This window comes from Delphinapterus leucas, chromosome 4 (genome assembly GCF_059928025.1).
Source record: "Delphinapterus leucas isolate spDelLeu-1000000601 "Yukka" chromosome 4, BTC_Dleu_Yukka2, whole genome shotgun sequence".
Classification (NCBI taxonomy): Eukaryota; Metazoa; Chordata; class Mammalia; order Artiodactyla; family Monodontidae; genus Delphinapterus; species Delphinapterus leucas.
In genome coordinates, this window is record NC_143132.1 from 95,471,884 (window position 1) to 95,498,932 (window position 27,049).

The 27,049-nt window shown below is 39.0% G+C and overlaps 1 protein-coding gene and 1 non-coding gene across 2 annotated transcripts; both read left to right on the forward strand.

Annotated features, from left to right (window-relative positions):
• Positions 1-386: 386 nt before the first annotated feature.
• SLC2A2 (solute carrier family 2 member 2) lies at positions 387-26,154 on the forward strand. Its single transcript, XM_022572378.2, has 11 exons — positions 387-401; positions 4,174-4,266; positions 8,355-8,617; positions 13,421-13,545; positions 16,165-16,280; positions 17,414-17,576; positions 18,065-18,252; positions 20,737-20,841; positions 24,893-24,994; positions 25,663-25,866; positions 25,954-26,154. Exons 1-11 carry the CDS (start codon positions 387-389, stop codon positions 26,152-26,154), a joined length of 1,575 nt encoding a protein of 524 aa, XP_022428086.2.
• TRNAG-GCC (transfer RNA glycine (anticodon GCC)) lies at positions 10,542-10,614 on the forward strand. The gene has a single exon. It is a non-coding gene; the product is annotated as a tRNA-Gly (tRNA).
• Positions 26,155-27,049: the final 895 nt, after the last annotated feature.

Below are 27,049 nucleotides of genomic sequence, written 5' to 3' on the forward strand. Positions count from 1 at the left end.
CTTATCTCATTTTCGACAAAAGACCCCAAAGATTTCCTTTTTCACCTGCCCCTGGTTACTGCCCCATTTAGAACGTGCCTTAAAACATGACCGCCTCTGGTTTCTAACTTACGCCTAAGGGACCTGCTCCCATTTTCTTTCCTGGTGGAACAAAGGCATTGAAGCCACAAGTCACAGAGGCAAAAAGCATTTATTGATTGGATTCCCATCAATATTCGCCCTCTGCCCAGGATTAGACTTGGCCTCATGCCTTCTTTGCTTTGCTCCTCCTACTCTAATGTATAACTAGTCTCAGGAAGCTGGAGGAGGACAGTCAGGGACTGGCCACTGTATCTGCCACACTCACTACAGGACCGGGAATTAAGGGGAGGACTCCAACCCACAAAATGACAGAAGATAAGGTACAGTCGTATTATGTCCATTTGCGGACATGAATAGGGAAATCTGTTGAAGTCAGTGAGCATGTTGAGGATTTGGGGGATGTTGGGTGTAGCTGTCACAGATCAAAGCTACTTCTCTTGGCCGATTGATAGTTTGGCTGCTAAAAAAATCATATTTTTTATTCAGTAATTGGGACTTAGGGATATTTGCTCTTTTCTGACTAGTCTGTGTAATGTTTTCTCGAGTGGTACTACATAACCATATTATGGAAGGAATGTGCAAAAAAAAGGCATATTCACCCAAATCTAACTAATCGTGAAACTAATCTGAAATCTTCAAAAATATCAATATTCAAAAAACAAGGGGTAGAAGGCCTGTTTTAGATTAAAGGAGACTAAGAAGAACTGATGACCCAATGCAACAAGTGATCTTAGATGGTGGAAGGAAGAAGAAAACAGCTCTAAGGGACAATATGGGGATAGTGAGAAATTTTGAAAATGGTATATTAGATAATGTTTTATAACTATTACGTTCTTGGATATGATAATGGTATTGTAATTATGTAGAAGAATGTCTATGTGCTTAGTGAGTACATGCTGAAGTATTTAGGAGTGAAGTGACACAAGTATCTGCTACTTATTTTCAAATGATTCAGTCAAAACCACACACACACACACACACACACACACGGAGAGTTAAACAAATGTGGTAAAGGTTAACCATTGGTGAACATAGGTGAAGGTTATGGAGTGTTCACTGCACTACTCTTTCAACTTCTCTGTAGATATACTTTTCAAAATAAAAACTTGAAAATAAAAAGGGTATAGTGCTGTTGCTGTCTTCTAAGTATCCCCCAACCAAATGCACCCACCTCTGCACACAATCATACAAGTGGGTAAATGCATGTTAGAGTAGGACCTCTAAGTTCTGATCTGGTGTAACTTACTCTGCTGAGCCATCTTTCATGTCAGTAAGTGACAAGGCTAGAAGCACAGGCTTTGCAGTCAGGGACCTGGGTTTGGAGTGTGCTGATACTACTTACCTGCTGTGATACTGGGGTTAAGTTATTTAACTGGCCTATCCACTAATTGAGATTTTAAGGATATTTTCTCTGTTTTCTGAGTAGTCTGTATGATTTTCTCGAGTGCTTTTCTCTATTGCAACAAATTAAGAACACATTGGGATATAACATAAGGATATAGTATGGGATATACAGGGATTATAATAGTTCTCTACTGTATGGGTGTAATTAAATGAGATAATATTATAGAAACTCAGATGACAAACATTTTAATGTCAATAGTTATGTATTTATATAATGTGTATTTAAGGAATAACTAGGATTTCATGATTTCCTATAACAGCCCAGGATACAGCTAAAGTAGTTAAAACTTTAAAAATAGTATAAAGACAAATATTAAGTTAATAACTATACGGATGGTATGTAGATTTGGCAAAAATTATGAAGGTAGTGTTCAAACAAGTGAAGTTTGGTAGATATTGCAAAAAGAAAGGTGCTTAACCACAGTGCCTGGCACATAGCCTATGATCAAGTTTCATATAGAACTATCCTTAAACTCCCTCAGGGGCCTTTAGAAATTATGTTGTAGTACTTCTCTTGAGAATTAAGGAATTGCCTGAAAAGGGAACCCAGAAAGAATGAGAACTGATGTAAAGCACAATGTTATAGCTTCGTAAAACCACCCAGACTTTGAAAGAAGTGAACTAAGCATGAGACTGAGGGTTAGGAAGCCTGGGTTCTCACTCTGGATATACCCAGTAATGCACTGTATAATTCAAAAGACTTGGACTCAGATTCTTCAACTGAAAAAGGAAGAGATTAGCCTAGAATCCATTGCTCTCAAAGGTCCCTTTCAGCTTGAAAATTCTATGGCTTGAGAAGCTCCTGGACTTTTCCAAAGTTGGGTGCAAGATCGCCTTTGGGTTGGTGTACATAGTATTTTGTAGAGGAAAGAGTACAAGCTCTGCTCCCTACCTAGTCAATCCATAGATGCTGAAAATCTGCCTTTTTGTTTAGCAGTGGGAGTTTAAGATGAGCTCTGGTTTCCAATACAAGAGTATCTGTTATTCATCAGCTATGTGTGTTGGGCATACCACTTCATCTCTGAGCCCTGGTTTCCTCACCTGTAAAATGGGGATAATTTCATGTACTTTGCAGTAGTGTTGTGAAGATTATTGGTGATTTCTAAAAATTTGACAGGTGGTTGTTTGGCAAGAGTGATAAATGAGATGATAATGATGTGATTAAAGATCAGTTGGTTTTTAGCCCTTTCACTATTTATAGGAAGACCACAGTATGTATCTTATTCAGCCTTTGTAACAAATCTATGCATTAACTATTATTATACCCATTTGCAGGGTAAAGAAACTGAGATTTGGGGATGTTAAGGGCCTAGCTGGGACTCTTCCAGGTTTTCTGACTCCCAAGCCTACTTGTTTTTCCTAATAGACTCCATCTGATTTCTAAGCCACAAAATAAACACCACATTTGGTTTTTTTTGTTGTTTGTTTGGTTTTTTTTTTTGCGGTACGCGGGCCTCTCACTGTTGTGGCCTCTCCCGTTGCGGAGCACAGGCTCCGGACGCGCAGGCTCAGCGGCCACGGCTCACGGGCCTAGCCGCTCCGTGGCATGTGGGATCCTCCCGGACCAGGGCAAGAACCCATGTCCCCTGCATCGGCAGGCAGACTCTCAACCACTGCGTCACCAGGGAAGCCCCACATTTGTTTTATGTTAAGGTTCAGCCACTTGCCCATTCTACTCTTCTACATTTATCCAGCAGCATATTTTTAATTGGATATAGAACATAGTTTCTTTAACTTAAAACTATTAAGCTCCAAATGAAGACAGTCTTTCTAAAAGTGCATGCTTAATACCTTGTTGCCTATGAAGAAGTTGAAAGCTGCCACTTGGTGGATATATGGCCTTTAGATGAGTTCATTACCCTTTCCATATCATTACCTTTTCCCATATGTAAAATGGTATAATAATTTCCACCTACAAGGTTGTTGAGAGAGCAGGCAAACCATTTAGAACACAGAGCCTGGACAAGAGTAAGTTCCTCTCTAAGTTCTCACTGTTTTCACTAGCTCCTATGTACCTATCCTTCAGTCAACCTTTTGGATATTAGATTGAATGAATGGAGGTTAATGGGCCAATTCAAACTTAGTTGTTTAGTAGTTTTCAGAAATTTTCCCTCTCATAAACAAAGCTTTCTTTGACCAAGTCTAACCACAAAGAAGGTTAACTACAAATGTTATCTCTTTTTATTTCACAATGGAAAAAGAAATGATGGGAAGCGAAGAGCCAGTTCAAAATGGAGTTCAGGGAAGGAAATCAAACCTGAAAATAAGAGGTACAAAACAAAAACAAAAAAGAAAATGCAATCAAACAGTTCCAGAGACTTTGATATTTGGTATGATCACTTTGGTTGGGAATTCAAGTGGCCCGATTAAAATAAATGAGATTGCTCCTTATCTGACCAACTGGGTGAAATTTCTATCTCAAGGAGTTAAAGTGGGGAACTTCAGGCCATGGGTGGCAGTACCAGAGCCAACGCTGAAAAAAGAAGCCAGGGAGACCAGAGGACAAAGACTTTAAGAACACCCTAAGATTTCTAAATGTTTAAAACCTCTCTTATCTCCTTCACAGCGGCTTTTTTGTTATCCCTATAATGTCAGAAGTCCAAGCTGCAGAGAGATGGGGCGATGGTAACTGGAAATGGTAACTGGAATTGCCTGGTGTTTCCCAGCCCTGTGTTTCATTCCCCACAGGTCACCAGGACCTTGGTTTTTACTGTCTTCACTGCCGTGCTGGGTTCCTTCCAGTTTGGATATGACATTGGCGTGATCAATGCACCTCAACAGGCAAGTGAAACATGCCCAAGTTCTCTTTTTGGTAATTTCTATCAGTGACAGAAAGGTATCTGCTCCACATCCAGAGAGATAAGGTGGGTCCACGCGGGGGACACGGGATAATCCTGGTCTCTGTCAGGTTCCACATGTGTGGTTCCAAGGCTGATAACTTGGCCTTGACTCCTCACTTTAAAACCCTCACAGAAAAAGAAAGAGTAATAAATAATCCTTGATCTCTGACTCAGCTATTCGCTGAGCTCACAGAAAACTCCAGCTAGAATACCACGTGCCTAAGGATTTTTTTAAAAAAACTTAAGAGCTGATTGAAGCATACATTCAGAGCTCCCAGATGCACAGATGAAAATGCCAGGGAATAAGAGGAAACAATGGAAGGATAAGGTTGTTTCAGTGCACAAACCTGTATTGAGCACCAACTCACTGTGCGTCAGGCACTAACATATGCTCTCCCCCATTTGACTCGCCCAACAACCTTATTATGCCCATTTCTTGTCCAGATTAAAACATTTTGGAATCCTGCAGGGGAGGGGAGTAGGCAGGGAAGGGGATGGAATTGGATGAAGGAGGTCAAAGGTACAAACTTCCAGGTATAGGATAAATAAGCACTAGGGATGTTAGGTACAACATGGTAAATGTAATTAACACTGCTGTATGTTATATATGAAAGGTTTTGAGACAGTGAATCCTGAGTTCTCATCACAAGAAAAAAATGACAAACAAGCAAACAAAAAACACTTAGGAGCCCTAACACTAACAAGATTCTAGTCCTTCCCCCTACTCCTGTGTCCCATAGGTGATCCAAAGTAAAATAATACAAAACCTTTAAATAATAGTCAACAAGGCCAACAAAGTTTGGGTTTTCTCCATGTTGACTATTTGAATGGGTATTTTTTTAAAATATTGAATAATTTCTATCATTTTTCTCATTTACTTTGTGCACCTCTACTCTGGTTTCCAGTGAATAGACAGGAGAAGGATGTCATTTTTCTCAGACCCCACAGGCTGTAAGTGGGGAAACCAGGACTTCGTTTCCTCTGCTCTGAATCAGACTGTCAGGTCGTTTAGGGTGGGACTGATGTCTTATTCTTCTTCCTAGCACCAGTGCCAAGCACAATGATTGATGTAAACAATAAAGCGTTTAGTGAATGAAGAAGAGAGAGAGAAAGAGACACAGAGAGAGAGAGAAGAGAAGCTAGGGGAAGGGGTGGCATAAGGTGATGGTACAAGCATTTGTTCGGTGCCTTCTATGAATCCATCATATTTCATCTGCTTCTCTTACGACACTGGACTCCAAGGAAAATGTAAGAGACTACAGGGTGTGAACGTGTGAAATGTGTACTTGCCACAGTCCATCTGCTGAAAAGCGTTGCTCCTTGAACTAAAAGATGTGCTCTGGTTAGGTACCACATAGCATCATGAGTGTGGCAGCCTTTGCCAAGGCTGAGAGACTTGGGGAATAACTCTGGGGGCCATATTATTTTTTCTGTGGGTGATGACAACACATGCTAATTTAATAGGATTCTTGAAATTTGGAATTGGTAGAACATTTTCTCTTCTTGTGGGAGAACTTTTCAAATCCTTATTTAAAGCATCCTCTTCAGTCTTGGGAGGGAAAATTAATCTAAGGTTTCCCCTCCTCCAATCCAAGTCCTAGAGCCAAACCTAAACACAGAGATCCCCCACTGGCATCCGGATTAGTGCCCTCTCTATAACCCTTCCTTCTGTATGGAAAGAGCTGCTTAAACACTATTACGTAAGAAGAGTCATTCAGGCCCATTTGTTTTTATTAGCAGAATGACATTTGGAATTGTTTTAGGGTATTTTACAGTCACATTTTTTTTTTACGAATATGAAAACTATGCATGGCTGTTGCAGAAAGTTTTAGAAGAAAAAAATTCATGATTATTCATGTAGAGCAAACTGCTGAGAACATTTGGGATATTTCCTTTCAGCCTCTCTTCTGTGTATATTATCCATATAGAGTGGCCTTCCATGAGATAAATGTCTGGATCAGACTTCTTTTATGGTAAGAGGATATCATTCTCTCCCTCATCGCTGATTTTACCACATAGGACTTTGCCCAGGACTGGCAACCTAGGGCAGCTGCATTCCAGGTCCTTGTCAGAGGTCCTCCCAGCTCATTGTTGCTGAATAGTGACCAGATCATCCAGAGGAATGACACAGAAGGAAGAGAGCCTGAAGGATGTGCCTTTACTCGATTATACTTTTGTTTGATCTTTACCTCTACTGAAACACATTATAAAATACGGCACTGTGAAATCTAGTTTTGAACATTGTTTATTCTGTTACATACTGAACTCTGTGAGGACCCATACAAGAAACTTCCTTCAGGTCTCAATACCTTCTCAGGTACTACTGAGCTGTTTTTGATCTTCAGAATTCACCAGTATATATGACTGTTTTCCTCTCTTTTCACTGGCTGCTAGGAAGCTTATTAATAAATTTAGAGCTCACCTAAAGCAAGGATACAGCACCTAGTGTTTAAATTTGTATACCAACTTTATTTTGGGCCTCATCTTTCCCAATCTTTACTCTTATACCTACTTTTATGTTTCTATTAAAATATTTACAGAAGCCAATTAAAATCCTGCTATGCAGGGGTAACAGTGGAGTGAAAATATATCTTTTCAACCTGCAGGATATTTTCAATTTGGATAGTAGCCAACCTTTAAAACTTGAAGAATTTTACATAAAAATCCAGATTTCTGGCTTCTCGTTAAAAATTAAAGGTCATAAATAGACATTTCTCCAAAGAAGATATACAGATTGCCAACAAATACATGAAAGGATGCTCAACATCACTAATCATTAGAGAAATGCAAATCAAAACTACAGTGAGGTATCAACTCACACCGGTCAGAATGGCCATCATCAAAAAATCTACAAACAATAAATGCTGGAGAGGGTGTGGAGAAAAGGGAACCCTCTTGCACTGTTGGTGGGAATGTAAATTGATACAGACACTATGGAGAACAGTATGGAGGTTCCTTAAAAAACTAAAAATAGAACTACCATATGACCCAGCAATCCCACTACTGGGCATATACCCTGAGAAAACCATAATTCAAAAAGATACATGTACCAAAATGTTCATTGCAGCTCTATTTACAATAGCCAGGACATGGAAGCAACCTAAGTGTCCATCGACAGATAAATGGATAAAGAAGATGTGGCACATATATACAATGGAATATTACTCAGCCATAAAAAGAAAAAAATTGAGTTATTTGTAGTGAGGTGGATGGACCTAGAGACTGTCATACAGAGTGAAGTAAGTCAGAAAGAGAAAAACAAATACCATATGCTAACACATATATATGGAATCTAAAAAAAAAAAATGGTTCTGATTAACCTAGGGGCAGGACAAGAATAAAGACTCAGACGTAGAGAATGGACTTGAGGACATGGAAAGGGGGAAAGGTAAGCTGGGACGAAGGAGAGTGGCATGGACATATATACACCACCAAATGTAAAATAGATAGCTAGTGGGAAGCAGCCTCATAGCACAGGGAGATCAGCTTGGTGCTTTGTGACCACCTAGAGGGGTGGGATAGAGAGGGTGGGAGGGAGGGAGACGCAAGAGGGAGGGGATATGGGGATATATGTATATGTATAGCTGATTCACTTTGTTATACAGCAGAAACTAACACACCATTGTAAAGCAATTATACTCCAATAAAGATGTTAAAAAAAAATTAAAGGTCATGCAACACTAGTCTCACATTGCAACTTCCTCCTTCAGATGGGACAAATAAATTCTGCCAACTCACTATTACATTCTCAAAATTACAGACAGTATTTCAGTCCTCTAGTCATCAAGATCCTTCTTGCCTCCTTCACTTGTTTGTTCCTGTCTGGTTCCTGTTGGCACTGGAATTTGTGACCTCTGTTTTATAGGATATGGTCAACTGAAACAACCATATGCGTTAGTATGTGCATAACACACATAATTGAGATAATCCTGTTTAAACACCTAACAAATATTTTAAAGGAAAAACAAACAAAAAATATACAGAATGTTTGAAATATTGGAGCTATTTTTCTTTATTTTATCTCCTTAGGTAATAATAACCCATTATAGACATGTTTTGGGTGTTCCGCTTGATGACCGAAAAGCTATCAACAGCTATGCTATCAACGGTACAGAGGAACTACCCGCAAGCCCATTCCTAGGGGTCCCAACACCAACCCCTTGGGCTGAGGAAGAGCCTGTGGCATCTGCTAGCCTCATCACCATGTTCTGGTCCCTGTCTGTGTCCAGCTTTCCAGTTGGTGGAATGATTGCCTCATTCTTTGGTGGGTTGCTTGGAGACCAGCTTGGAAGGTAGGCACATTTCATAAACAAGCAGAAACACAGAAACTTCAGTATTTTCGGTGTCATAATTTGTTTAGAAAGAAATCATCTTTCCTTTTGTGGAATAGTTTCAGAGTTGTTTTTTCAACTCACGACCCTATGAGTTAGGTTGGTATTGGACCAAATAATGGAAAAATCTGTTGCAACCATCGGCTTAATAGTGGAGGCATTTACAGCAAAAGTGAGTTTGGTGTGTATTTCTAGATAATCACTCTGATTCTCTGACTTTGTAACTTGTAAAACATATTGAGAAACCACCTCACAAGTGGTTTACTCAGGAACTCAGTGGGGAGTCAAGCGTGGAATTTTTAACCTGGGAGTCGATTGCTGGCTTCATCAAATTGCTCCATTTCTCAGACATCCAGGTTTTCATCTTCAGATTAGAATTTGACATTTGGATCAGTCAGGTCCTAAGGTCCAGTCAATATCCCCCGCTCCCAGTTGCCCAATATACTTGGCGTGGGGTTTCTAGCTACTGCTCCTTTTATCTCAAAGCCCCAACAAAGGGCTGAAGCAAGTGGTGTCTCCATTTCTCTACTTTGGTTTCTATTATGTGTTTTGGATTAAAAACATCAGCGGAACTCCTTTACACTCAAATTTCATTTAGTCATGTGATGTACTAAAGCTCTTGGATCCCCCACACCCCCACAGAGAGGAAGTAAAACAGAAAATAAAACGGTTATTTCTTTAGATTTATTTTCTGCTCTTCGCATCCATCTTTTATCACTTTTTTTCTCATGATAAAAACATGCAAATATGGAAAATGCAAAACCTTTAAAGTTCTAAATGATATAGGCAACTATCTTAGTAATACTGGATTACAATTCATTTAACTATTTTAAAAATATTTATTTATTGTATTTATTTATTTTCCTTTTTTTTGGCTGCGTTGGGTCTTAGTTGCGGCACACAGGATCTTTGTTGAGGCATGTAGGATCCTTTTTGTTACGGCACGCAGCCTGCTCAGGTTTCTCTCTAGCTGTGGCATGCGGCTTTTCTCTCTCTCGTTGAGGTGCGCGAGCTCAGTAGTTGTGGCGCGTGGGCTTAGTTGCCCTGCAGCACGTGGGATCTTAGTTTCCCGACCAGGGATCTAACCCGCGTCCCCTGTATTGGAAGGCGGATTCTTTACCACTGGACCACCAGGGAAGTCCCTCATTTAATTATTAAAATCCCTACTTTTTGTTTTCTTGGCCACGCCACATGGCATGCAAGAATCTTATTTCCCTGACCGGGGTCGAATCCGCAACCCCTGCAGTGGAAGTGCAGAGTCTTAACAACTGGACCACCAGGGAAGTCCTAAAATTCCTACTTTAAATTATAGTTTTCCCTCTCTGGTTATTAAATTCTGATAAGTTCTTCCTCTTGTACTGGAGTTTTTATATAATAAGACTGTAAGAATTTCTCTTAAGTAATGGGTAGCATGGTAATGCAAATTTTATTCTTACTCTTATTTCAGAGGGACTTCCTCTACCATAAAAGAAAATGGTCAGTTCTTCAAATTTTTATCAACTTACTGGTGTTTAGCTGATCTTTAAATCAGCATCCATAAATTATGCAGGTCATTAACTGGCTTTAATTATTTAAAAATTTTAAAAATCATTTCAATTTGCACCAAGTTGGTTTAAGCGATAGTTGGAAATTTTTCTAGATTAATTATGTCTAAAATAAATAAAATTAAGCAAAGCTAAGTTAACTTTTTAAATATGGATAGACCAACTCTTTTAGCAGCTATTGACGTTTTATACTTCTCATCACTGAGGAAAAAATTTAAGCCCTTGTCCCTCATTTAGAGAAGAGATTCTAACAATCCAGTGACCTACTCTAAAATATTTAATTAGTGTCCTGGTGGTGGAATCAGGATGCTTGTCTTCTCAAGTCTTAGGATTTAGGGGCGTCCCTGGTGGTCCAGTGGGTAAGACTCTGTGCTGCCAAAGCAGAGGGTCCAGGTTCAATCCCTGGTCGGGGAACTAGATCCCACATGCATGCCACAACTAAGAGCCCGAATGCCTCAACTACAGATCCCGCATGCCGCAACTAAAACATGCCACAACGAAGATCCTGCGTGCTGCAACTAAGATGAAGCGCAGCCAAAAACAAAAAAAAAAGGTCTTAGGATTTAGCATCAACAATGTCAAACGACCAAAACAATGTCAAATGACCATTTATCAAATTATTTATTGTGAACTAAAAGTGAGGCTTCCTCCAACTCTCAGTAGAAAAATGATCCTCCTTGAAAATAGCCCTAAAACTAATCATTTTAACTTCAAAATTAAGACAAAATAGTTCAGTCTCTTTCACAAAACTATTTTTCTAGGGAGATTCACTGAGAACTAACATGATGGTCCTTATTGCCAGGGTCATTGCTTTACTAGTTAAAAGTAAATGGAAGTGTACTTTTCCGTTACTGCTTTAAAAAACATCTTTCCTTGTAATTGTGTTAATAGTCAATAGATGTCTATAGCCACTGTTTTATAGATTTGGGTTCTCAAAGTGAAATTTTACTTAAAATTTAAGTACCAGGGTAAGGTAGGGGAGACCATGATCTGGGCAATCCACACTACCATGAGTGAAGGAAGGTATACACAGTTTGCCTTTGAATATGTTCTTTCTTTTGTATCAAAAATGGAACTCACCAAAATAAAGCATTAACCTTTGGTTTCACACAGATCAAATCCCAGCTCTGTCACTTAATAGCGATGTGAAAATGAGCAAGTTATCTCAGTTCTCTAAGATGTTTCCCTCCATCTGCAATGTGGGGAAAAAAATACCTCCCTCGTGGCATTATTGTAAGGATTAAATTAAAATGAATATAAAAGGTTTAGTACACTGCTTGGCACAAAGTGAGCAGGCAGCAAGTGTGGATGATGATGATGAAGAAGCCTATGCCTACAGGAGTATTTAGAGCAAGATTTAAAGAAATATACTTAGACATATATTTCTTTCTCCCTGATTCAACCATTTCGTGTATTTTTAGATTATTTACTCTTGGCCATTTCTCACGTCTGAGCAGAAGTTAAAATCCTTTAAGGTGTATAGAGTGCTCCAGCATCCACTGGTGGTAAGGAAGAGGGACTTTAGAGCAATCCGGCATCAAAAATACTTTCAGGCTATCTATCTCTTTTACGACTTTTTATCTTTTCCCCGCCTAACGGAATATACTATTAGCTAGCTAGTAACAGTTTCCTAGGGTAAATTATTGAATTTGCCTGCCCTCTGTCCTTGTGTAGAGAAAAAGCACTTCACAGAAGAACACCCCTGTCTTTTTCTGCTATGCAGTTCTGAAGCTGGTCAGCTCTAAAGCACTCTATTTACCTGTCTTTGGGTAGTTGATAACTTGCATATACTAGCTTGCCGTTACTGCTCTAATGAATTACTACAAACTTAATGGCTTAAAACAACACAAATTTGTTTTCTTACCGTTTGGGAGACCCAAATTCAGTTTCACTTGGCTGAAGTCACAGTGTCAGCGGGGCTCATTCTTTCTGGAGGCTCTGAGGAAGAGTCCATTTCCTTTCCCTTTCCCAGCTTCTGGTGGCCACTTCTGTTCCTTGGCTTGTGGCCCCTTCCTCCATCTTCAGAGCACATCACTACAAGCTTTATTTCTTTCATCACATCACCTTCTCCTCTGCCTTCCTAGTATAAGGATAGTCATGATTACATCATTGGGCCCGACTGGATAATCTCTTCAATTCAAAATCCTTAATTTAATCAATCTGCAAAATCCCTTTGCCATATAAAGTAACATATTCCCAGGGTCTGAAGATTAGGGTGTGGACCCTTGTGGGGTATTATCCAGCCCATCACATGGTTTTTTGGGCAATCATTGCAGTATGAGATTATATAGTTTTATTATCCAGAAAAAAAAAATCTGTTTGGTGTTTAAGATACTTGCTTAGAAAAAGCTCACCTATTAAAGTTTGAAACACTGACATAGAGCATAACAAGATACTTACATTTCTTTGTGGGACAAAAATTTTCACACCTGTTCACTCAAATTCTTTTTATTGGCCTTAGCATCGACTGAACTTTGAAGAAGGTTTTTGTGTACCTCACTTTCCCATTTAACAGGAGGAAGAGTATCAGATACCTGCAAATGTCAATTTTCATATGATTAATTTTGAAAATGATGTTTTTGTTGCTATTGTCAGCTTTATTACATATTTTACATTGGTTGACATTAACTCATAGATTCTGGAAATATGCTGGCATACAATGACAAAATAGGGATAACTATAGTTCTCTATGATAAGGCTTAAAGTAAAAACGTGTTTTAATTTACTTCCAAATAATTCATACTAGAGAAAACTTAACTTTGAAAGTTCCTTTCATGATCTACATCAACTAAAAACTTGTACCATTAAAAGAAAAGAAAAGGGGTGTCATAGGTTACAACTCCAGAATTAAATTTAGCTTCACCAGGCAATTATTCTTTAAAACAATCAGCTTCTAGAAAACTTAATTGCTAACTATTTGAAAAGGTGTCAGAAGTGTTATCTTAAAGCAAACCAGTCATCATCACAATTGAATCATCTCTATCAAAATGTGGAGATCAGGTACCTGCAACCCTAATTCTCCCATTATACATATATTACGTATTGTTAATGCTTTAACCCACAGACAGATCAAAGTAGCAATCATGGTTTAAGATTCCCCAACTAGCTCAGCAAAATTAAAATATTCAGTCTTAGGTAAAAATCTCAGCATGCTCTGAAAGCAAATAATTTTATCAAGTTTTGATGCTAAATTTATAATTCTTGCTTTTCAAATTTTCAGAATCAAAGCCATGTTGGTAGCAAACATTCTCTCATTAGCTGGAGCTCTCTTGATGGGGTTTTCGAAATTGGGACCATCTCACATTCTTATAATTTCAGGAAGAGGCATATCAGGACTCTACTGTGGTAAGTCATGCACACACACACGCACACGCACACTCCCACACAAACACATGCACACATCTGAAAATTATTCTGAAGGCAAATGTGGTTACATGTAGAGAATTTTTTTGAGCCTCGAGTGACATCATGAAAGGGAAAGGCAGTAGCATAAAGTTGCAGTCCTGAGTCAGGGAGGTTTGGGACCAGTAAGTGGAGTTGTAAGGGTATGTTCTTATCCACAGCGATGACAACATTTCTAGTCGTACGGTCTAAGACAAATTATTTAACTTTGTTTCCTTATCCAGTAAGTGAGAAGGATAACAGTATCTACCTCCTGGAGATGCTTGTGAGAATAAGTGTTCAGCATAGAATATGACTACAGCAAGCTGCCAAATGTGCTAGCTGTTATCATTACTCCCGTTGTTCAGTAGACAGCGGAAGACTGCTATGCCCAGACCCCTAACTCTACCCTTATGGCCTACCTGGCCACTGGTGTCTCTGTCTCTCCTATCTGGAAAGACCCTGACATCCTGGCCCATCTCTCAGACCACATTCCCTACCCCTAAATGCTTCCACATGTAGCTGGTTGAAGGGTTAAAGTGGTGCTGACCATATAGGGAGAGGGAATCAGGCAGAATCAGTTGGTAGAGGAGTTCAGAAGGGAGGAAGGGTGCTCCTCCTAAGAACGTCACATCTAAACAGCTGAATCACTATTTCTTGGAGACAGCTTTTCAAACTACCTGAAGCAACTTATCAGCAGAAAGGGAGGATCGTGCATTCTCTAAAATAGTCAAATCTTTTGCTTCTCAATCCCAGTGACACCCATTGTCCCAAATCACAGCCACTAATAATATCCATTGGGGGTGGGAGAGGAAAGGTGAGGGCACAAAATGGTATATAAAATATTTTTAACACTTTTACCTGCAAAGAGGAAAAGGCTATAATTCCATGAGTCTTCAATGATCAGTTGAAACAAAAGTCTAAGATTACTTGTCTCTTTTTGTTATTTTCAATGCTAATAAAAATAACTGAAAGGGTAGCTTGATCAAGGTCAAGAGTCACCCCACTTGCGGAAAAAGCTTTGGATTCAGAGTGAATCGATTCTGGCACTGTCGTTGTCTGGCCTTAGTAACTGAATGTGAGACTCAGTTTCCTCTTCTGTAAAATGCAAATAATAACACAATCAAAGAAGTCCAAATCATGATTCTTCTATCTTTTCTCTCTATTTTTTAAAATATAGCAAGAAAAAAATTACAAAATATTTTTGGTAAAGTTGAAGATAAATGCTGTAAACGTAACATGGAGCAACCTATCACTAGCATAGCCAAGTAACTTGTACTCTCCAACCACCTTTTAAAATTATGTCGGATCCTATTATGAGCATTAAAATTGCTAAAAATTATAGGAAATACAATTTGACTTCAGGTTCATGTGACTTCAGACCTGTGAGCTTATCTGCATTTTCTGTTCTTGGGGTATAATGTTAGGCATTACACAAAAATAGTACAGCCTAGAATAGGACCAAACAAATGGGTTTTTTTCCCCTTCTTCTTTAAGATCAACAGACCACTCATTAGAGTTACATGTAAAAGCAGAAATTCAGATGCTGTATCAATCATGCAAATGTTCATGTGATATTAAGAACAATTTGAAGCATTAAAAAATATTGAAAAAAATATTGAAACAATTCCTCAAAGCATCTTTCATACATTTGATAGGCAGGCCGTCCCTCTAAGAGGAAGCCTCTGACAAATCTCATTTTTAAATTCTTAAGAAAATGCCAAACATCGCATTCAGCCTTGCTCATTGATAGTCTCTGACCTTTTTATGCACTCAGCAAATGGCTAGATACTCCACCATTTCCAACATGACTGATTGCATCTGCATCTAGGAAAACTATAGAAGGCAGAATGGCCTAGAGCTTTTCAAATGTCTGTATTCCTTTAAGCACCAGAAGTCTTTATGCAAATAAAATCTTTTCTGAAGCCTATTATTTGGAGAGAATAAAGAAGCTAGGTTTTCTCTGGTTGGAGTGATTGGGGGAAGAGCCTCTGAGTTCCTCAACCCCTTCCACCTTCCCCCTTGGCCTGGCCAACTCAACTGTGACCTTGAGGCACCTCCACATTGTGGATACTCAGACAGGGCTTGTATTTCTCCACTAACACTCTATTGCACTGTGATCTTGGCTAAGTCGTTTCTCACCTTTATCAAGTAAAGAAGTTGGCCTAGATAAGTTCTAATTTCCTTTAATCCCACAAATCTAGAGTGAGAATATTATTGTGTTTTTAAGAATATTGTTAAAGCATTCTTCAGTCTCTTTTCTGAAGATAACCTAAAGCATTGTGATACAAACTCAATATTAACATGGATTTTTTTTAACTAAATAAGACAATGCTATGAATAATTGCCAAATGCATGACTAACCGTTCCTTTCTATTTGTATATCCAACTACAACTTCGTTTGGAGTCGCATCAACAAACATTCTTTGCGTAAACTGTGTGTAATTGTTGGTGACAAGGGCTCTTCCTTCCAATGAACTCAGGAAGGGAGTTCCAGCAGAATATTGACTGTACTTAAACAGAATTATTGTTATTGAGATAGTCCTGGCTACACTTTAACATTTATGTTCATGTTTCATTCAGGGTTAATTTCAGGCTTGGTTCCAATGTACATTGGTGAAATTGCTCCAACCACGCTCAGGGGCGCTATTGGCGCCCTTCATCAGCTGGCCATTGTCACAGGCATTCTTATTAGTCAGGTAAAAACTCCCATCCCGTACCTCACCCATCCTCTACTTTACCCAACTTCTCCTTCCCTGACTGTCCACTCTCACTGTAGAACGACACAGAGGAAAGAGGCAGTTCCACAGGTGGTAGTGGAGGTGGTATAGAGACATAGGCTTTTTAGCTCAAAGCTAAAGTACTACTACTCCACTCTTCACTTTTCCCCTTGGAGTTGTGGTGGGGTTGGCACTGGAGGTGACCTGGTAAGCCAAGTCTTGAACTGCTGGAGCTATTCTAGAATTAAATTACTCCATTTAGATTTCAAGGACTAAAAAATTTCAAAATTTTGCCTACCCAGGTTTCCTTTGTTCTGAGCATCTTACCTGCTCAAATTTAATATGCAAATGCTTACAACAGCAGTTCTTGTTCAGCTGGCTCTATTCTTTCTTTCTGTCCTACGTTCTCAGAGGGAGTCCTAGAACCTCAAACCTATGGCTATCCAGAGGATAAACTACTTGCAGTAGGGATCACAAAACTAGTTCTCATCAGAGTAATTGTTTTATCTATGTAACCCCATTCTATTTAAGTTCTGGGTAATCTAAGAAGAAATTTTTTTTTTTTTTTTTTTTTTTTTTGTGTTACGCGGGCCGCTCACCGTTGTGGTCTCTCCCGTTGCCGAGCACAGGCTCCGGATGCGCAGGCTCAGCGGCCATTGCTCACAGGCCCAGCTGCTCCGCGGCATGTGGGATCTTCCCGGACCGGGGCACGAACCCGTGTCCCCTGCATCGGCAGGCGGACTCTCAACCACTGCGCCACCAGGGAAGCCCTAAGAAGAAAATTTTTTAACAAAGGTCCAAAGATGCATGGTTTTTGCTGTTGTTTTAGATATCAAATTTGTGCTTAAAAGTTTGGTTGATTCGCATCCTAAATATCCCATAGGAGTTAATGAAAACAAATCTAGGTGCATTCTTTGTAGAACAAAGAGTCCATAATTCAGTTCAGATGAGACACACTAGCAGTAGTTTTCATCTTGTGCATGCTTGTGCATACGTGAGTCACAGCTGTCAGGGATTACTATCAAATAGCCAATGTGCTTTTTCAACAAACTGTTTCAGAAGGCAGATCCAGAGTGATGTGCAGTTGACATGCTTCCTCCCTGACTTTTCAGATCGTTGGCCTCGACTTTATCCTGGGCAATCATGAGCTGTGGCACATCCTGCTTGGTCTGTCTGCTGTGCCAGCTGTTTTCCAATCTTTGCTGCTCTTCTTCTGTCCAGAAAGCCCCAGATACCTTTACATCAAGTTGGATGAGGAAGCCAAAGCAAAGAAAAGTAAGTCTATGGGTGGTTTTACTTTCTTCCTATTGTTTTGGAACTATCAGCTAATGAGAAAGAGTGTGCCTGAATGGATACTCATGAAATTGGTACCAGCGCTTTCCAAATGAAGTCAGTGATTATATGCAAGAAGAATATGCAAGATCGCTTAATACGACTAGTGTATGCCATTTTGCAACCGTAAACATTCACACAAACCCAAACAGAAAATCCACACACGGAGACTTCTAAGAGACCTTTCCTGCATTATCCTTCCATGATAATGAGGATCACAGTTTTGTTTGTCATAAGATGAAGCGAAATGTTCTGCTTTTCTGAGAAATAAAAAAGCAGGATTTAATTTAACAAGAAAGAATTTCCAACACCCATGCTATTAAGTAACAGAAAGGGCTATGCAGAACTGTAGCTCTTTCATTAACATAATACAAATAAATTTATTTTTGTTTTGACCTGAGTTGTGTCAACCTGATCGTTTTGGGGGACAGGCTTGAAAAGACTCAGAGGAAGTGATGATGTCACCAATGACATCACTGAGATGAGAAAAGAAAGGGAAGAAGCATCAAGTGAAAAGAGAGTCTCCATAGTTCAGCTCTTCACCAATTCCAGCTACCGACAGCCTATTCTAGTGGCATTGATGCTGCACATGGCTCAGCAATTTTCTGGAATCAACGGGGTAAGTTTAAGAACGTCCCCTAACTCTTAAGAGCAAAGTGAATTAAGATAGATGAGGAAAGGGGTTTAAGTTTAAATAACTAAAGGATACTTTAAAATGTTGACATCACATGTCTTACTACAACAAATATATTGAATGAGCATTAATTTTTTGTCTTGACTCATCTGCCTTCTAAAATCAACTTACAGTTTTTTTAAATGTCAATAATCAATGGTCTGCATGTCTATTAAGATGAAGGTTAAAAGGCAAGTCATAATGAATACAAAAGAGGGAAGAGGAGAATAAATATAACTAGAAGACTAAATTACAAGGGGCTTCCAGAGTTGAGTATCAAATTTAGGATTTCTGATAGCCTAAGCAAAAGGAGTCCATGATTCCCTCTGTCTATTTAAATGAAGTATACCAGATAGCCTTGTGCAAAGAAGTTTCCTGCCATCCAAGAAACTTTCACTCTATTTGGGGAGATAGCACACAAAATAAACAATAGAGTGAACTGACATGATGTTGGTGAGTAAGGGTAATAGAAAAGAAATGACTGAAAAACATTCTGAGTACTAAACTAGCTAGCATTTAGGTTTTGAATTGAAATTCTCATATTATGCAGACTAAAATTGTTCTACTGACAATTAGCTACTAGACGAAAAAAATTAAGCATTTGTTAAGAAACTAGATAAAGAAAATCACTTATCCCCTTTCATTGCTGTTAAAAATGTGGTTTGGGCTTTTATAGTGAGCCAATCCTAGATTCACAAAGACACTTTGGGGGTGACTGGTGAATGGGCAGAGACTTGGGGGAAGCAAAGAAAGCAAAAGTTGAAGCATGAGCTGAAGCAGAAGAAGACTTGAGCCTCACTCCACAAAGTGAATGCTGCTCTGCTGTGGTCTCCATCCTCCTTTAACAGGTCCCTGATGCTCATTTTTTATCTCTTAACTCTTTATAACTTTGGGGCTCAGAGACCAAATCTGTATCCTCTCTCTCGGCTCTGCTTGTATATCCAAGAGCACAACACTTAATCTCTCTAAACCTCCCTGCTCTAGCTTCCATCCCTGTGCCTGACTTAGAGGCACTCAGGAAGTGTCGAACCACGCGCTGTCAGGCAGCCTAAAATGGTGGGCTGGTGTGCAGTGGGTAATCCACTCCTCACTGAACACAGTCTGAACAGTCCTCCTGCGTCAGCCACGTCTGCAGGAAGAGGCACCAGCAGCAGGACATGTTATGTGGGAAAGGAACTGATGGAAGATGATAGAACAAAAAAGATGATGTAAAAGACTATTGTAAACATAAGGACATAGCCAAATAATAAAGCCTATTAGGGAGGTTGTGAATCAGATTTCTCCATCCACTGAGATTGGTGGAAAATTTTGGGTTACATGCAATGACAACCAGAACGCTATACACACTGGTGAGAGTACAAAGCGACACAACTTTTTTTTTTTAATTTTTATTGAGGTATAATTGATTTACAGTGTTGTGTTAGTTTCAGGTATACAGCAATCTGTTATACAAATACATATATCCACTCTTTTTTTAGATTATTTTCCCATATAGGCCATTACAGAGTACTGAGTAGAGTTCCCTGGGCTATACAGTAGGTCTCCATTAGCTATCTGTTTTATATATAGTAGTATGTATGTGACACAACTTCTTTGGAAAACTGTTTGGCATTATCTATCAAAGCTGAGAACATGCATACACTACAACCCAGCAATTCTATTCCTAGGTGTAAATGTATACATATTTTACCAAAAGGCTTGTACTAGAATGTTCATAGCAGCACTATTCATAACCGCTCTAAATGATAACTACCTAAATACCCATCAACAGTAGAATGAGTAACTAAATTGTGGTATATTAATACAATTATACACTAAACAGCAATGATAAATTGTGGTATATTAATACAATTATAATACGATTATACACTAAACAGCCTGAAAATACAACAATATGGATAATTCTCATAAAAGTAATGTTGATGCCAGATACAAAATACACACAAAATATGTGGTTCCATTTATATCATGTACAAGACTAGGCAAAACTTATCTATAAGGATAGAAGTTGAAAGAGTTTCCTTTGAGAAAAGGGTGACGTTCAGGGGGCTTCTGGAGGGCAGGAAATGATTTATTTTTGATCTAGACTATACAGGTGTGTTTAGTTTGTGAAGATTAATTGAGCTGTACACTTAAATGATATGTGTACTTTTTTGCATGTATTTTATGCTTTAACAAAAAAATAAAGTGCAGATGTACAGTTTTCAGCTAAACATAAGGAGAACTTTTAAGTGACTGGAAGCTTTACACACTGAAGGAAGATTGTGGTTTCTCCTTCCCTGGAGGAAGAGGGTGGATAAAACCTTTTGGGAGTATTAGGGACCCTGGTTCCATTGAAACACCTGAAAATAAAAAAACTAAAAGAATTCTTGCTTTGAAGCCATGAGTGCTAGGCTTCTTGATTAAGGCTAAACTATTATTATTTTGCAGATATTTTACTACTCAACCAGCATTTTTCAGACAGCTGGAATCAGCCAACCTGTTTATGCAACTATTGGAGTTGGTGCTGTCAACACAGTTTTCACTGCTCTCTCCGTAAGTAAAATACTCTATATAAATATTCTGCTTGCTCCTCAGTCCAGAAATGGGAGTAAAATAACCTTGTAATATAAAAGTGACCTATGACTTATTGTCCACGTGTAGTGGGTATGTAGATAGAACCAAGTGGGTCACAGGAAGAGTCCTATATGTGAATAACCAACCACTGTATTGAGGTTAGGCATAACTGAACAGGTGGATCACTGGTTCTCCTTATCTGCTGAAGATGTCATTTGTCACTCATTTGTGAATTAGTAACTCACTTGGGGGCACAGACACTTGGTATTTTTGTGTAAATGCCTGGGCTCTTTCTCCTTTGCTCTGTACTTAAGCCTCTTGATATTAGCAAACAGCTTGTCATTTCCATCAGCATTGGATCCTAGATCCTCTCCTTCCATGGTTGAAAATTTTTATCCTGATATCTTAGAAAAAACATTTTTAAAATAAACATGGTCCTCTCAATTAGATAGCTAAGCCTCCAGCAAAATTAAACTGATTCAGTAAATTCTTATGATGTTAGGCCATTGGGCAGAACTTCCAGGTCACAAGGCCATGGCTTCTGGTGATGTATATGACTGTGATATTATGAGAGGATGGAATAGAAGCGGTTTATAACTTGAAATGTTATTGCTATTTTTGAAATGTAACTTTTTCAACTGTCAAATGTTATTATACACTTTTGAAAATTTTTCTCAACAAGGGAAGAGGTCATATACTCTTCTTAAGATCAAATACCTTATCTAAGGAATGATTCAGTATATTGACAGTAATAATATTTAATATAACAATCTAAGAATTAAAGTAAACAAAAAACAACAGCAAAACCCCCCAAACTTCCCAACTAACGTAACTCACTTTAAAATGAGGATAATTGAGTTTATCTTTGAATGCAGATGTTAAAAAAGCTTGTGCTTTTTAATTTTGGTCACAGTGCTATATACTCAATATACTTTAGTCACTTGTTTTTCATTCTCTGCACATGGACTTTTAACTATTACCTAGAGTAGTCAATAAATTACAACCTGGCTACCTAGATCAAAAGGCAGGTTTGTCCAGACCACATTAAACAGAACTGGACCTTGGAAAGAGAAGGAAGAACAGATAATAAGGGAACACCAGTGCTTCCGTAGAAATGCCTTTAGAGGCATTTAAAGGCATTCATGGCCTGTTCAATCCAAAAGGCCACTCTAAACCAATAAAGGCCTGGTACTAGGATGGAATCCAAGGGACTATTCCCATTCTTTTGTCTCCTGAGATAATATTTTTGCAAATCCCACTTCAACATATTTTTTTCATATAGAGACTATGATTAAAACATTTTATGTGTTAACAGGATTTACTATGTAAAGCATCATGTTATCAAGATCAGGGTAACCCAAACTCTAAGAATATCTAGCGAGAAAACTACTGCAGAATTCCATTTTTGTCCTCCCCCCCACCAGCCAACCCCATGGAGTGGGAAGAGTTGTTCTGAAAATAGAGCCTTGATTATTTTGAATCTACCTTTTTTGAACTCATCCTTTTATTCTGTGAAAGTTTTTGCATGACTGACATAATTTTTTTTTTTTTTTTTTTTTTTGCGGTATGCAGGCCTCTCACTGTTGTGGCCTCTCCCGCTGCGGAGCACAGGCTCCGGACGCGCAGGCTCAGCAGCCATGGCTCACGGGCGCAGCCGCTCCGCGGCATGTGGGATCTTCCCAGACCGGGGCACGAACCCGTGTCCCCTGCATCGGCAGGCGGACTCTCAACCACTGTGCCACCAGGGAAGCCCCCTGACATAATTTTAAAAAGTCAACTCTAATCAGCTGTCTAATTAACCCTCCAGGACTACAGATAACAGTTAACATTTTTAATTATATTTATTTTTGAAAAGTTGTTTTAAAGTTCAAAGAAGTACATAAAGGACAGCCTCTCAGTCATCCAGTTTCTCTCGCCAAAATCAACCAAGGTTACCGAATTCTGTGTATCCTTTCAAATAAAGATGTGCAATTAGGAATATGTACTGATAACATATTAATGTTTCAACAGTTTGGAAGGAACATAATCAATCTTTTTTTTCTGGATGAGTACTTGGAGAAAGAGATAGACTTTCCCAACTCGATGCTGAATTATGTTCCACATTTCCAGATTTTCTTTTAAACTAATGAGCTGGTAGAAGGGAGCCTGTAATCTTGAGTAAGAAAACAAAACAGGAAGAATATAAAGGGAACTGGAAGGCAGCATAGGTCCAGAGGAGAAAGAGTGGCTCCAAGTAAGCATCCAGGATCTGAGTGATGTACAGTGTCTGCAGCGAAAATGAGAATTAAGATCAGGTAGACATCTCTGGCCCCTGACCAAATCTCACCCTGTATCACACCCTTTCCTGAGTGCTCACCTAGCCCCAAGGAGGGAGTCCAACTCAATTTTCAAGGCATGTAGTTTTAGAGTTTATAATCCTATTAGCAATAATTGTTCAGAAATAGAAGAAACAGACACAGTAAAAGCCCTTATTCCTGAAGAAATCCTCCAGTTTTCTTGGCAGCTTGACATGGTGTCATCAAATCAGATTTAAAAGTCATAATTAAAGAGTCAAAATATAGAGAGAAATTTTATGAACTTGAGAAAGGTTTGTTTTTCCCACTTTCTTCTCAACAATTAAACGTGGGCTCCTTGCTTCCCTGGTGTTCCAGTGGTAAAGAAGCCACCTTCCAATGCAGGGGACGCGGGTTTGATCCCTGGTCAGGGAACTAAGATCCCACATGCCACGGGGCAACTAAGCCCATGAGCCACAACTACTGAAGCCTGCACGCCCTAGAGCCCACGCTCCACGACTACTGAGCTCGAGCGCCTCAACGAGACAGCCCACGTACCGCAAACTACAGAGCCCATACGCTCTGGAACCCGCACGCCTCAACTAGGGAGAGAAAACCTGCACACCACAACTAAGAGAGAAGCCCACGCACCACAACAAAAGATCCTGCATAGTGCAACTAAGACCGCACAGAGCCAAAAAAATAAAGAAAATTAAAAAAAAAATTTTTTTTAATGTGGCTCTTTGCTTACCACCCTGAAGTGATTTGAAACTCTAATATGAAATGTCTCTGAGATGAAAGGGGCTTTCATTGTAGGTGAAAAGAAATGTTTCTCAGATATTTTCAGAGCCAAAACTCACTATACTAAGGGTATTGGATTGCTGTTGATTTACTAATAGATTTATGAGCCTAACCAATTTACTCACTGAAGTGAGAAATTATGACAGGTAGTTTTTGTGTGTGTGACTCTCCAACCTTGGCAGTATTCCAAGGATCAAGCAAGAGTCTATTCAACATACTCTGATCCTGGCTAATTGTGAATCTTAACCATTAGTGCAAAGATCCACAGACCCACAGGAATCGACACCAAATCTCCTGAATTAGGATAAGAAAGCACTTTAACCTTTTGCTTTAAAGTCATACCTTTTCAAGTGGATAGTTCATTACCAGCACCAGGTACATTTAGGCTCACCAGAAAAATGCGGACCTGACTATTTTGGTAAGGCCATCAAACTCTGTATGCTGCCCCTGAGTGGACACAGTTTGACTTTATTTGCAGTAAGAAAGTTGGATGAGAATAGTTAACACATCAACAGTTGTACTGTTTCAGGGGTCTGCAGTGCTCAAACCCTTGCAATTATAACTTAGGATAATTATCAGAAGGGAAATTAACATCATTTTTATGTAGGACCTTCGTATTTTAAGTCTACAGGAAATATATTGGGAGAGGTCCAAGAGGTCCAGTCTCTAAATATTGCACCGAAAATGATAAACATCAGGTGGTGGTAATGCTATGGTTCTTTCTCTAGAATGGCCTGTTCAAATCAATGTGACGAAAGGAAGCCAGTAGTTGTAAATCACCTCTGTTCACTGAGAACAGCTTTGCCACCCCAGGCAAGAGTCACCCCCCTCCTGAGTTCCACATCTGTAAAACGGAATAACACAACGGCCTCTTTCCAGCTGTATAAATTAAAATGATCTCTTTGGCAGTAAAAACGATTTAAGTATAAAGCCAATATGTTTTAAAATTTTCCTAGGTATTCCTTGTGGAGAAGGCAGGGCGACGCTCTCTGTTTTTAATCGGAATGAGTGGGATGTTTGTTTGTGCCATCTTCATGTCGGTGGGACTTGTGCTACTGGTGAGTTTGGTGCCTGCACTGAGATTTTTGATTACCATATGATAGCACTTCTGAGCTACAGGTTAAACGTTTCAGATTGACTTACGAAATAAAGCAAGAGGAACAGCATATAATACAAAGGAGAAGTGTAAAGAAAAAGAGAACTAGTTTAGGGGTTTAAATATAGAACATCAGCAGGTAAACTGTGCTTGTTACCCAGAGAGGCAGTGTATATAATAGTAGAGCACAAGCTCTGGGATTAGCCCAACCAGGTTCTAATCCTGGCTCTGCCACTTGGCTGCCTGTGTGACCTTGGACAAGTACCTAGACCTTTCCAGCCCAGCACCAGCATCCACTACTTTACAGGAGGTCATGCATCCTGTCTAGCAACCTTGGTATGAGTAGAAGCAAAGGTCACTGGATCCTTGCTTTTCCTCTTTCACAGGAAAAGAGTGACTAAGAGTCATGGAAAATCCTAATCCAGAGGATTTCCTATAGCTCAAAAGATTTAAGGATGACTAAAACTAGAATAAACTTGTCTACGACTAGAATAACTTATACTTAATTGAATATAAACACATCAAGAAGGGAGCTATGTCATCTCTGAACTCAATGAGAATCTACCTAGCTAAAGGAAGAAGCAGTCAATGTCAGTTCCACTTTTGCTTTGTTTTTTGTTTTCTCCTCAGAATAAATTGGCTTGGATGAGTTACGTGAGCATGATAGCCATCTTCCTCTTTGTCAGTTTTTTTGAAATTGGACCAGGCCCCATCCCCTGGTTCATGGTGGCTGAGTTTTTTAGTCAAGGACCACGCCCTGCTGCTTTAGCAATGGCTGCGTTCAGCAACTGGACCTGCAATTTCATTATAGCTCTGTGTTTCCAGTACATTGCGGTAAGCAGCCTAATACTGTACAAATTTACTGAACAGAAGATAAGGTTGAAGAGCTGCTAATTGGAACTCTGTTTATTCTCTGTGCAGGACTTCTGTGGACCTTATGTGTTTTTCCTCTTTGCTGGTGTAGTCCTGGCCTTTACTCTGTTTACATTTTTCAAAGTTCCAGAAACCAAAGGAAAGTCCTTTGAGGAAATCGCAGCAGAGTTCCGAAAGAAGAGTGCTTCAACCAAAGCACCAAAAGCTGCTGTAGAAATGGAATTCCTTGGAGCTACAGAGACTGTGTAAAGATAACCTGCTTTTTGACAGGAACAGAAACAGGAAGGAAGCAGTGTTTTTTAAATGACAAGTTTTTTGAGAATTCTATATCTACATCTTGAAGTACTGTTTTATTTTTTAAAGAGATGTTATAGGCTTTGATCAGAAATGTCATCAAATATTACAAAGAAAGTATTTTTTTAACTTCGAGAATCTATTTTGGGTGGTAAGACTCTATAATTAAGTAAACCAAAAAGTCTAGCTCATTTTGGTACACTAAATGGCAAGTACATTCTAATGTTCTTAGTGCTGTCCTTTACAACAAGAGTATCCTGAAGTTGAAGCAGTTTCAGAGTTATTGCTTCATTAAGCACGTGACTAGAAACCTGAAGACACAACCAATATTTACATATTTAAATACGATCAAGTTGGAATTTTCCTACCTGCAGACCTCATATCAATACTAAGGGAGATATGACTAGTGGCAGTAAGGTCCATGTTAAAATTGATAACTTTTCCAATTTTTCCCCTCAGCTTTTTTCTTGTGCATTAGAATTTGTGTTGTGCTTTAAAAGTTTTTTTGTTATTTTTCATGTGGAATAGTTTATTAAGCACATTAAAATATGGTTACAAAGAAAAACTTTTATTTTGGGTAGGCTTACCAAAATCTTTCGGTATTTGGGGAAAAAAATTTTTTTTTGTTACTTTGATGACCAAATGGTTTTTGTAAAATTAAACACTAAAAGGTTTTACCTGGTCATTTAGCATGGGTTATCAGTTAATATTAACAGCTATTATAAACCCATGTTAATTCCTTGCTGGTTCAATCCTTTGAGCTATAGTTTGTTTTGCGTTTTAACTGAGCACAGCTTGGTTTTCTGAGTTGTGTTATAAAATATACTCAAACAGTGATAAATCAAACACT